The sequence below is a fragment of the Symsagittifera roscoffensis genome, chromosome 5, assembly GCF_963678635.1.
Source record: "Symsagittifera roscoffensis chromosome 5, txSymRosc1.1, whole genome shotgun sequence".
In the NCBI taxonomy this organism is placed as follows: domain Eukaryota; kingdom Metazoa; phylum Xenacoelomorpha; order Acoela; family Convolutidae; genus Symsagittifera; species Symsagittifera roscoffensis.
The window spans coordinates 62502282-62514539 of record NC_087066.1 but is presented as its reverse complement, the minus strand read 5'-3'; the positions used below and the strand labels follow the sequence as shown (position 1 = coordinate 62514539).

Genomic DNA, 12258 nt, shown 5'->3' with positions numbered 1-12258 from the left:
GAGATAGTGAGGCAGAATAGAGAACCGCACCTACTCTCACTAAAATAAAAAACCGTAAAAAAGGTTTTGATCAAAAAGGACTCAGTCTACAATCAAGTTTCAACGAAAAATCGTCCTACCGACTCGAGGTGCTCAATTTTTGTTTCGACTTTCAAAGTCGAGGACAAACCAACGCCCCATCAATAGTCAAGACAGGATTTGGATCGAGCATGAACCCAAAACATACTGCGAGTACGGTCGAAACTTATCAATTTTCAGTCGAGCACGGTTGAGACACACTGGGAGCACATTGAAAACACGGCAAGTTTTAATCGAGCACGATCGAAACAAACCTCTAAAATGGCCAAATCATAATTCGATCATGTAAATCATATTATGTCGAAACATATGTCAAGAACGGTCAATTTTTTTTCGATTATCAAGCCTTTGCTTATATTATAAAGCAAACCGAAAGCTAGAAAATCCATACGATAACAACAATCAGCTCAAAAATATAGCATGTCCTCCAGAAGTTTTTAGGCTTTAAATAACTTAAAAGATTACGAAAGAGCCACGATCGTGATATCAGAATACGATCGGTGCGAGCAGCAACAAAAAGCAGACAAAGATTTTCTTACTGAGCAGTTTCAAGCGAGCCCAACAACTATGATATCAAGAGAAACCGAAGAAGGGGACGCTTGAAATTGTCAATAAAAAAGTTACAAAGTCGAAATTAATAAAGCCGATACCTCAACTAAAATAGAAGACATTGGAAACGCCTTCCAGCAACAAGAACTCTCGCCGCCGAGGATTTGCTAGGAACTGGCGGACCAATTTTTAACCAAGAGGATCCAGAAGATAGCGGAAATAATAAAAAAAGAAGATTCAACCCTTTGAAAAAGGAGATGGAATGTTCGACCCTCAACCAGGGTGCTCAGAAGATTCAAGTCAGGAGTGCACAGGCTTGAGATATAGCTCCACGTAAACGAAGCACGAAGTACAGGCACGATTCTCAAACCCAGTAAACACTCAGTGAAAAAAATATCAACTGGCGAAGAATCTGGGTGATGCCTAGCGAAAGCCGCATTGGAAGCTTAAAGAGAGAGGTTTTCAAACATCGAAAACAGGGCAGATATGCCGCTTTAAACACTCGTTTTCCGACGAAAGTTCAGATCTGCATCATTAGATCCAGAAAAACCACGAAAATCAAGCTCAGAATTCGGCTGGGGTAGGATTAAAATATAGAAGACCAAAACGTTCACTAAAACTGATGCCGAGTACAAAATTTTTTTTGCTATTTTTAGAAAATTGTTTTCTGTATGTTTAAAAAACTTTCCATCCTAGCAGGGAATAAGATACTGCTCAAGCAGTAATTTGGGATGTATGCATAATGAAATGCAATTGTTTATCACGTACAATATATTATAACAAGGTCACTGAAGACTGTATTATTTATGCAGCTGTAATATTAATTCTGCGATTTGCAAGAGTGATGAATTAGCTTAGAATGGAGAAAAAGATTCAAAACAAAAACTTATTGTTTCTGAGCAACATCGTTTTACACTTTGAGATTTCCTCAGGTTCTCACAACTATAATGTTCTAATTTGGATAAATTATGATAACTGAAAACTAAAAGGTATTCGAAATCAGTCGACATTACGAGGCCAAACTGTGCACTGGATAGGCGCACAATTTTGGGTCTGTTTGTTCTTCGATTCCAGAAATAAGTTTTTAAACATGTTCCAAAATATAAATGTATTCAACTTACAAAAATTCCGTGTCTTCCGCGTACAAATACTTGTAAATTAATTTTTATCAGCATATTTGTTGTGTCGCGGATTCTGCAACCAGTAAAAATAGCTAATTGTTTTTGATTCCGCAACTGTAAGTGGATTCCAAAAAATTTAAATAAAATCAGCAATTGTAAATAGAATCCGCAAAACTTGTAGGCAAAATCCACAAATGTAAGCGGATTCCGCAATTTGTAAGTGAATTCCCTTATTTTTTTTATTATTGAACTTGTTTATGAATTAAAAGCTAGAGCTGGATTTCTTATCTGCAGCAAAGCGGAATTTAAAATCACAGATTTGACCATTGTCAGCGGATGTCACTCTTTAGTATTGGGGATACAAAATTTGGATTTAATGATTTGAGAGTGTTTGGAAACACAATGCACAGCATTTTGTCGAATTTGGTCAGTTTTTGAGATTCCACTAATTTCAATAACTGATCTAATTGGAGAGTGAATTCAAATGATGAGAGCAGTGTTTGAGATGAGTCGAATGAAAAATCAAATCATGAGGGCAGTATTTTAGATGATATGCAAGCACACCCAGTGTACACCCTGGTTACTACTGCGATAGAGTGGTCCCTCGAAAAAAACTATGATAAACAATTGCCGCATGCTTATAGCATGTAGCAATTTGAAAACTAGTTTATTTATAAGTTATAACTTTCAACAATCTCGCGAAATATGTTAAGTCAGAAACTTTTCAGATTAAAAATTGTAAAAGTTATATTGTACATATCAAGAAATATAAACGCTTCAATTATTTTACAACTACCTTGTTGACGATCACCTAGTAAATAGAAGATATTGATTATGTTGTTACTACATATATACATATATGAAAATGGAATCCGCAAACAAAATGCGGATTTCACTTTCAACTTGCGGATTCCGCTTACAATTTGTGGATTCTACAAACTGTTCGGAATTTTGCAAATAAGGTTGCGGATTCCGCAAATTCGCCTATGTTTGGAGCAATTTTGAGCGGTACAGTTTTTTAGGTGTTTGTTTGTGGAATCCAAAAATTTTGGCCGGTTGGGGAATCCACTTACAATGCACAGAATGCACAGTTTGGTCTCGTAATGGAGACGGTCGAAACATATCTTTCTTGGGTCGAGAACGGTCCAGCTCGAGAACGGTCCAGGCCGAGCACGATTGAAACATACCCACACTCGGTGTAGACGGTCAAAACATACCGAATTTTGGTCGAGACGGTCGAAACATACAATGAGCACCTCGACCCGGGCTTCTTCCATGTGCGCTAAATTTCTCTTTTTTTTGTATCCTTTCTTTCGTTTTTGAAAGATGCTTTCTTTCGACCAAAATGGTTTCTTATTACGATCAATTGATTTAGTCGCCCTGTAATGCTTTGTTCGAGAATCAAAATTTAAATTTGAATTCATATGCGTGAGAGGTATTACGAGAGGGAGCTGACGCAATAACGTCAGTTTTTTTAAAAACATTTGCTGCTCGAAAATTTTTGTGACAATTGTTTTGGGCTCAAACAGCTTCTAACTAAGTAGGTTTGGCTAGGTACTGCTTAGCTAATTGACAAATGCATTTTTTAATTGACATATGCATTGACAAGTTCTCGACAAGCATTTATCAATCGAAAGTCTATAATCTGGATGGGTCTTATGGTAACGAACAACACCAAAAATATTGAGTTTCAATTATAATAGACTGAAATATAGTCGGGATTGTGTTTGAGTTAGTTGCGATTATTTGGAAATAAGGCGCCACATGTTATTTAAATTAGTCGCTCAGTGTCGCGTCGCGAAAGTCTGTAGATAATTGCTGCAGAAAGTTAATTGCTGCGAAAGTCTGCAGAAATTTAATCTGAAAACTTATAAAAAAGAGACAATACCAAGGTGCTTATGAATTCAATAAACAGACTCATCAGACATGTAAAAAATTAATTGCTTGACGCAAATTAATAAAACTTGGACACCGACGTTTCGCTTTAGTTGCGGCGCCGGTCGCGGTTAGATGCTTCGATTATGCCGGTTTTGTTGTTTTTTTCTTATTTGCGCCAATAAGTGTGTTATGAAACTAACTTAAGACTAACTTGTTCAAACTTTCAGACAAAAAAGGTCTGAAAATTGTCTAGAGTTTGATTATGGCTCGTTTTTTTTTCAAAGTACTTAGAGGAAGTTTACTTATGGTTTAATGGTTGATGAACTTTGTTCTACTAGGTACTTCTGTCTGACTGGCTACTGGGTGGAGGCAACGCAGTCTGACAGGGGGTTCGAAATAACAGACAAGGCGGATTTCGTCGAATTAGTGAGAGGAACTTACGAGAGAGTAAACTGGTTCTCATTCGAACAGAGAGAGCCAGGTTAGATTATTTTTCTTCACACCTATGGCCTTACTTTTTTATATGCTCAGAATCTTTATTAATTTAAGATGTTAAAAGTGTTAGTGCATTGTTAAGAATCGGTGAATCAGGCCCTGATCAGTGCAGTGCCACTTGCACGCTGCAAACACTCGTAAAATCAGTGATGAGTCAGCGATTAGTCAGCGATGAAATATACTAGAATAACTCTGACTGTTCTCAGAACCAGGGGCGGATCTAGGATTTTCTCGAAGGGGGCGGGGGCGGATTTTCAAAAAATTTTCGAAATTATGTCGACCTTTTTTTTAGGTCGACCAAATTGGTTTTTTGATCTCTCCCAAAGCACTAAAAAGACCCTGTTTTGTCCGAAATTTTGAAAAAAAAGCAGGCAAAATTTAGAAAAAAAAACAGGTAAAAAAGGCGTTTTTAGGCACTTTTTGGAAAGTTTTTACCAAAAAATTGCGTTTTTTTTGGCGCGCGCTCTCCCCTTAAAAAAGTATATATTGGCGCCAAAGGCGCCGTTAGAAAAATTTTGGGATCCGTCAGCCAAAATTGGATATCTGAAAATAGTTCAAAGGGAGGACCCTTTGGGTCGGCAGTGGGTCGAATCCTTTAGGGGAAAAACGTCAAATCTCGAATCAATTCACTACAGAGAAAATTAAACTCTATTTTAAAACAAGCCTTGGTTTCCCAGGGCAGGGCGAGAATGTCAAAAAACAACAACAGAGGCTTGATGTTTTCATTCAATCGTAGCAAAAAACTGCATTAAATCTTCTATTTGGTTTTTGTTGTTCATTTTATGTCAACATTTGGCGCGATGCATAGTGGGTCTCGAACATACATCCTCTCGGTTAGGAGTTGGAGACCTTAGCCACTTCACCAAAACAGAATAATTTATTTGCAGGAGGCTGCTGTGAGTTCCAGTCTCAAGTTTATCTGCAACATGGCCAACCCAAAGGCCTCTCCCCTCTCCAGTATTTCGCAAAGACTACAGATTTCTCTTCACACAACAAAAAGCTCAACTTCATCGGAGTAAGTGTAAAAATAGGATATATATCTACTCCACGCAATGTATAAAGTTCCATCTATGACTCTCCTCCCCAAAACACACCCCTAAAACTGACTCGTTATGCACACTAACAAGCCTGAAACTTGAATAGCCCAGGAGTACCATATATTCAGGGTTGGATTAAGGGTGGCGGGCGGGGGTGGCGGACACCTTTTTTTTCGGGACTCGACCGCCTGCCGACCCAAAGAGTCCCCCTTTGTACTATTTTTAAATATCCATTTTGTGTGACGTACCCTAAAAATTTTTCTAAGTGCGCCTTCGGCGCCAATATACACTAATTTTGATTGGGGAAGTGCGTACCAAAAAAACGGGATTTTTTTTGGTCAAAATTTGCTAAAAATTGCCTAAAAACGCCGCCTTTTTTGGTCGATCTATAAATAAGTCGACAAAAATTTTGAATTTTTTTGGAAATTCGCCCCCCCCCCCCTTCGAGAAAATCCTAGATCCGCTCCTGCATATAGTGATGATGATTGACTAGATCTCAACATTGTGACAGAATAATTATGCTTCGGGTAATTTGTTGCGTGTTTTTTTTTTACTTTTAATTATCCGTTTTTGGCGCATTTTGTAAACCATCTGAAAACTTTTGATGCCACGGGATCAAAATTAAAAAGTATGTATGCCACCAGTGATAGTTTTTTTGCAAAGTTCGGAGTTTCAAAACTGCCAATAATTTCATTTTTCGCTAGTTGTTGAACTTTTTTCTGAACCACCATTTTATCTGTGCTTCAGGCTAATTTTTGAAAAATTTTGGAAATTTTTCACCAAAAAAAGCGTTTTTCTTCAGCGCGCGCTCCCCCTCAAATTTAGTATATATTGGCGCCAAAGGCGCCTTTAGAAATTTTTTAGGGTCCGCCACCAAAAATGGATATTTCAAAATAGTACTAAGGGGGGGGGGCCTTTGGGCCGGTAAGGGGTCGAATACCTGGGGCGGCACCCTTTTAATCCTCTACTTCTTATACAACTACTATAAAGTTTTCCATGAAACTTTTTTATAGTTGATTTTTTTTAAAGTTTATTTGAAAAGAACCTCATTATCACAATAGAATCATGATCAGACAATTCCCACAAAAAGAAGCTAATATAATCAAAGTGCATCCTACATCAAAACTACATCATGATAGATGGATAAAAAGCTACGTCTAAAAAATTATTATTAATCCAAAACTTTCAATTTTAAATGCTAAAAAAAAGAAATTAGAGAAAAAATTACAACTGAAATTGCTGAAATGCCACATTTACTTCCTTGTATAAGCCGAAAACTTCACATTGACAAAATTTGGCATTCAAAACTAAATCACAGATATTTAATTGAAAACCACTATGCCCAAACTTCATTGCGCAAAACAAACTGGTTCTTCCGACTTTCGAAGAAAACGGAACATTTATGATCGATTTGGTTTTTTTATTCAGTTAATTTTCGCCGATCAAAATAGCAGTTTTCTACAAAAACTTTTTATAAACCATTGAAGTTTGTATCTTTTTATCTAATACCTGAGTTCAAATATAAAAAGATTTTTTAGCTCCAATTTTTGTAGTAAAGTTCGGGGACTTGAAAGTTGCCAAAATGGCCATGTTCTTGACTAAATTATTTAAGCTTTGAACACTTTTATTGCTGAAAACGTAACTCGATTTTTTTATGCATGGCGAACTATCCCGCGCAACAAAACAGTTCCAAGTTGAACTGAGGCTAGCTAATCGGATTGGTCCGATTAATTTTGTACGACTCAAAATTTCACACTATGATATTTGTCCAAAGTTTATAGGTTTTTAATAGTTTTTTTCTCAAAGTCGATTCGATATGAACTAAGGCGCAGTCGGAATATTCAAGTCTTTGCCCTGATTTACGAGCAGTCGTTATTCAATTTTCGATTGCTATACGCACAATCGTTGAAAATCAAGGCGTGATACTTACAAGAGATTCCGAACGGAAAAGTCGAACGGAAACTAAGCCGTCAACAACTGAGGCAAAGAACTTTTTGGAACGGAACTTTATGAAGCGATTCAGCTGTTCACTAAGCAGGCAGCTATGCAAAAAAAAGAGGTTTGAAATTCAAAAAAAATATCTTTTTGTTCCGACTTTCGAAAAAAACGGAATATTTATGCTCGGTTTGGTTTTTTTTTGTTCAGTCAATTTTCGCCGATCAAAATAATAGTTTTCGACAAAAAAAAATTAAAATTGAATATATTAACTCCCTGAGTTCAAATTTAAAAAGATAATTTACCTCCATTTTTTTGTAAAGTTCGGGGATTTGAAAATTGCCAAAATGGCTATGTTCTTGATTAAATTATTTGCGCTTCGAAAAATTTTATTGCTGAAAGCGTAACTCGAATTATTTATGCATGGCGAATTATCCCGCACAATAAAATCGTTCCAAATTGAATTGAGGCTAGCTAATTAGATTGTTCGTTTTGATTTCTTACGACTCAACATTTCATCCTTTGATATTGTTCAAAAAAATATATGTTTTCAATATTTTTCTCAAAGTCTATTCGATATGAACTAAGGGATAACCGGAACATTCAGGGCTTTGCCCTGATATACGAACAGTCTTTTTTTTCTACAGAATTGGTTTTCAGGCGGGATTGAAGCACCACTGACGATTAAATAAAACGAGGTTAATAGACGAAAAGCTAATTAGACGGCTGCAATAAAACCGATTTGAGATGTTAATTTTTTTTCGCAAAACTAGAACTATAAGTTGAAAGCAAAAAGCTAACAAAATTTATTGCTTAAAAGAAAACTTCACAAATACAAGAAGAGTATATAATCCCATTGCAGACAAAATTTTAATTTTAAGTGGTTTATAAAACATAAATCCTAATATTATGAACTAATTTTGAAATGCATAAATTATAAAATTCTCTCATTTCAAAAATACACAAACAATACTATTATGTCTTATTTCCCATAATTGTAGTTTAAAATTCATTTTTACTGGTCACGTCTATTTTGCTCGTCGTTCAATTTGCTAGAACACCCCAAAAAGAAAACATGAGGCTCTTTTCGGTTAATAATCCCCCCCCCCCCCCCCCGGTAAAAGGCTAAAGTTGAGAATTCAAATTTCGAGTTGAAATTGAACCCGAGTGAAACCAACAATTAAATACCCATCGCGTGCATTTAGCAGCTGCTCGATTAGTAAAACAAAAGTATATGGCAAATTTCTCACTAGGTTTCCTAATCGAGCGGCTGCTAATTGCACGCGAGTGGTATTTAATTGTTTGTTTCTTTCACTTTCGTGCTTTCAATTTCAATTCGAAATTTGAATTGCCAAATTTACCATTTTAGCGGGGAGGGGGGGGGGGGGTGTAACAGAAAATACCCATGATGCATTGCGTGTTATTTATCCCCAATTTTCCCAGCTTCACAACATATTCTATGTCTAATAAATACACTTATGTTTATTGCAACTAAAAAAAATTACAAGAAGTTATAAAATTGAAATCAATTTAAAATTTGTTCTGAGACTATTTCAAACAATGAACGTATTGACCAAACCTAGCCGCCGTATTTCAAACAAGCAGGTACTTAAGCAAAACCTAAGGTCCACAAAGAAAAGTAACTGAACAAAATCACAATATTCTTCATGAGGACACTGTTCTCACATTTCAAATTACGCAATATGAAAATTGATCGAAACATACACTCATTCCTCCTTTCGAAGTAGGAACCTAAAAATCAAAAAACTTCAAAATGAGCCAAAAATGTATAAACAGCGAAGGGAATGAAATAACCTAGAGCCTTAAAGATTTGTTGAAGGATGACAAAGTACAGGATGGAAGATAATTACAACCTACACGAATTCTAACTTAGTATGAACAGATATACAGGAATAAAACACAAGAAAATCAAACGATTAGCGAAAATGAAATATTGATAAAATTTAACAAAAATAACCGGTTAATGTGCAAGTAGCACAGATGGTTCCGAACAGTCTTAAAAAATTACGACAGAATTATTTTTCCAATTAGTGTCGTATTTTCGGCTGGGTGTGACAAAGAAATCTGAGCGAAAGAGAAGAGCTTAGGCATTTTTGTCAGTCATGTGAAATATGCAAATTGGAAAACAACTTTTGAAGATAAATAACAAGAAAAACAAAAACAAATAAACAAAAAATAAAATTTTTAAAAATAATTTTTCAAAAAGTGTTCCCCAAATTTTGAAATTTTTGATTTCTAAGATGAAGCTAAAAACTCCAAAAATCAACTTCATTAGAGTAAAATTAAACGCTTAAATTAAGCATAAATAAGCTAATGTAAGCCATCTCACTCGCTCGAAATTAGATGAAAAATCAAAAACTTCCAAACGGTTTTTCTCAACAACGGAATTCTTTTAAATTTTTTGAAAATCATTCGAATAACAGCTGAAGGGGCTTGAATATTATATATCCATCAACCCTGTCCGATGATTATTTGTGGTAGCTGATTTTGCGTGGAAAACAAAAAGAAAAAACTAAAACACATCCGAATACAAAATTCCTCCACATTTTTAATGGTCGGAACAATAAAAATTTATTAGTTGAAACTTTTGTTGAATTAACTAACTTTTTTCAGAACTTCCGGAATTGAAGAGAAAAAACAGCTTTTCAGCTCTAAGTATTCTGCTTTGAGTTTACAGTGTAGGATTGTGAGTAAGTGGGTCTGAGCATTGTTCACTCGCCATAATATCCATTTGTATCGATGGTAGGGTTCTAGGTGAGGGGTTCTTCCTGAAGACCAAGTAAAATTCAATTTAGCGAATAACGCTGACTTGTTTTTCGAGGGAAATAAAGGAATAAAAAAGTCCGAGGGTGACCAGATTTGATTGGTCGTCGAGAGACGTTCAATTGTAGGTCTCTCTGGCAAGATTTACGACTGTTACGTCAGGGGGCTCTTTAATACTAGTTTAACTACGAATATTTTAGCCAAAAACTTTGAGAATTCCACGTTCTTCATCGGTCTGGAAGCTCTCTTTGTCGCCCTTGGAGGCATATTGTTTGTTCTCTGGGGAGTGTTTGACAAAATCGCATCGTTTGATGATCCCTCGTTTCGTGTTAGACTCTGGGAATCCGAATAAGGAGAGAATCCGAATAAGGACTAAGCGAAGAGAATCCGAGATAAGGAACCGTGTCTGTATTCGTCAAGTCATTGAAATAATCTTCCATAATATCGTGCCAGGTATCTGAATCTAGCAAAAATGTTGATCCTGGCTAGATCGGCGAAGGTTGTTAAGTTGCGGCGAGTGCGTCATCGGCTGTTTTGAGCAGAGTTTTCGCTTTGAATGTCAATGTCTCTGCGATATTGGTCATCGGAGTGTTTCCACACTAACCTTTATTCGAGGGGACTCTTTTGTTACCCTAATGAATCAAAATTATTATATTCGGGCGATTAGCCGACTGTTTTTTTTTTACCTGCACACAAGTAGAGCCCGCTAGAAGTTATTCGTTGCAAGCCAAATTCAAATTTCTAAAGATTTGCTCATTTTATCATGTCACACTACGATCCGAAGTGCGATTATCTTTTGCTCAACTCTGTAAAAATAGCAAGTTTTCGTTTGACTGTTTTTGTTTGAAGTGGATATCTTGCTTCGTGTAGTGTTTATTAAGCAATATTGTTGCTACGCAAGCTTCGTTGTCAGAGTTTTTTTGATGGTCGTTAAAAAGTCGTTGATTTTTGATATGATTCCACATTTATATTCTGTACCGTTATGCAACTTCCAATTCTGTGCATTGTTTGTGTAGAATTGGCGATTCTACTGTATTACATGCTATAGTAACCTGAGCGTAAGATTGATTCGTCATTAAGTTAAGTAGTACAGCAAACAAAGGGTAAAGTTCAAAATAGTTCAATTTTTGAAGATATCGTCCCTCCTATTCCAGAAAATAACATTTGACAAAATTGGCGACCCCCCCCCCCCCAAATCGGAACTAAGAAAGCTAATGTTATGAAATTCAGAGGAGCGATACTAGAGATGATTTGACCCGGGCACACAAAAAACGCGACCCCTCAGACCCTTGGGGGCAAGTGATAACGGTCCCCGGAAGTGTAAATGGCCCTATCAGAACTCGGTAACAAGCGGTTGGAATAGACTCAAATTCTAGTATGTTTAGGCCTAGTTAAGGGGAGGTTAAGTTTGGAAACCCAGACCCCTCAGACCCCCACTTCCGGATTTATGCCCTAAGTAAACAAACCCACTCCTAACTTCCGGAAGTCGTGCCTCCAATGAACGCAGGGAGCTGAAACTTGGAGGGATGATAGGTAGTGGCAAGATACATCTTTTATCATAATTTGAACCAAATCCGGCGGTTGGACCGGAAGCTATTAGCTTTTAGAGAAACACCCCCTTAGACCGGAGATAGTCAATTTACGCAAAAAAATGACCGCAAATTTTATTAGGCAAATCGATTTTATTAGGCAAATCGATTTTATTGCGGCAATAGATATAAGATACGGATCCCGGTAAAAGACCCCTAGTGATTGGAACCCCTCCGGCAACTCCTTCCGGTGTTTATAGCCTTTTCCCTGAAAAAGTGATAATGGAACTTAGAAATGGGATAACTTGTGAAGTATTGATGGGATATGAATGAAACTTGGTAGTTAGTACCCCCATGGCATTCTAAACTCAAATATGGAAGTTTGACCCCGGTTGATCCCTGGGTGACCTTAAGTTGATCTTTTGGCTTTTGACCCCAAATTTGTATAGAAAACCTCGGGATTAACACCGGAAAGTGGCGTATTCCCCAGCCCAACCCCTGGAAATGAGAATAGGTCACCTTGCTAAAAATTGGGAGGGAAACTTATATATTGGGAACTAGAGAAGAAACTGTTAGAGATTTAGCTTTTACATTGCAACCTTGGAGTAGTAGAGTTAATTAAAAGTGGACTTGTAAACATTGGGTTCTGTTTAGCTGGGCGAGTGATCTATTAATAGCAATTCAATTAGGCTAAAGAAACGTAGTCCCGGAGCAATTTGATAGTAATTAGACCGCAGCATGAGAATTAAGTCTTCCAAAATTTATGAACGGACAGGGAATTTACTTGGCTTCCCGGAGGTGACTTTGTGGTTTAATGTGACCCCTAATAGACGAACTACTTTCCCCTGATAG

General features: G+C 36.8%; 1 protein-coding gene across 1 annotated transcript in view; it reads left to right on the top strand.

Moving 5' to 3' along the window:
* The window catches only part of LOC134846409 (uncharacterized), a 33976-nt gene that overhangs the window by 19342 nt on the left and 2376 nt on the right, over nt 1-12258 (top strand). The window contains exons 3-4 of the mRNA XM_063863755.1: nt 3962-4107; nt 5009-5136. Of these exons, the coding sequence (XP_063719825.1) occupies nt 3962-4107; nt 5009-5136 (274 nt within the window). The remainder of the gene's footprint in view (nt 1-3961; nt 4108-5008; nt 5137-12258) is intronic.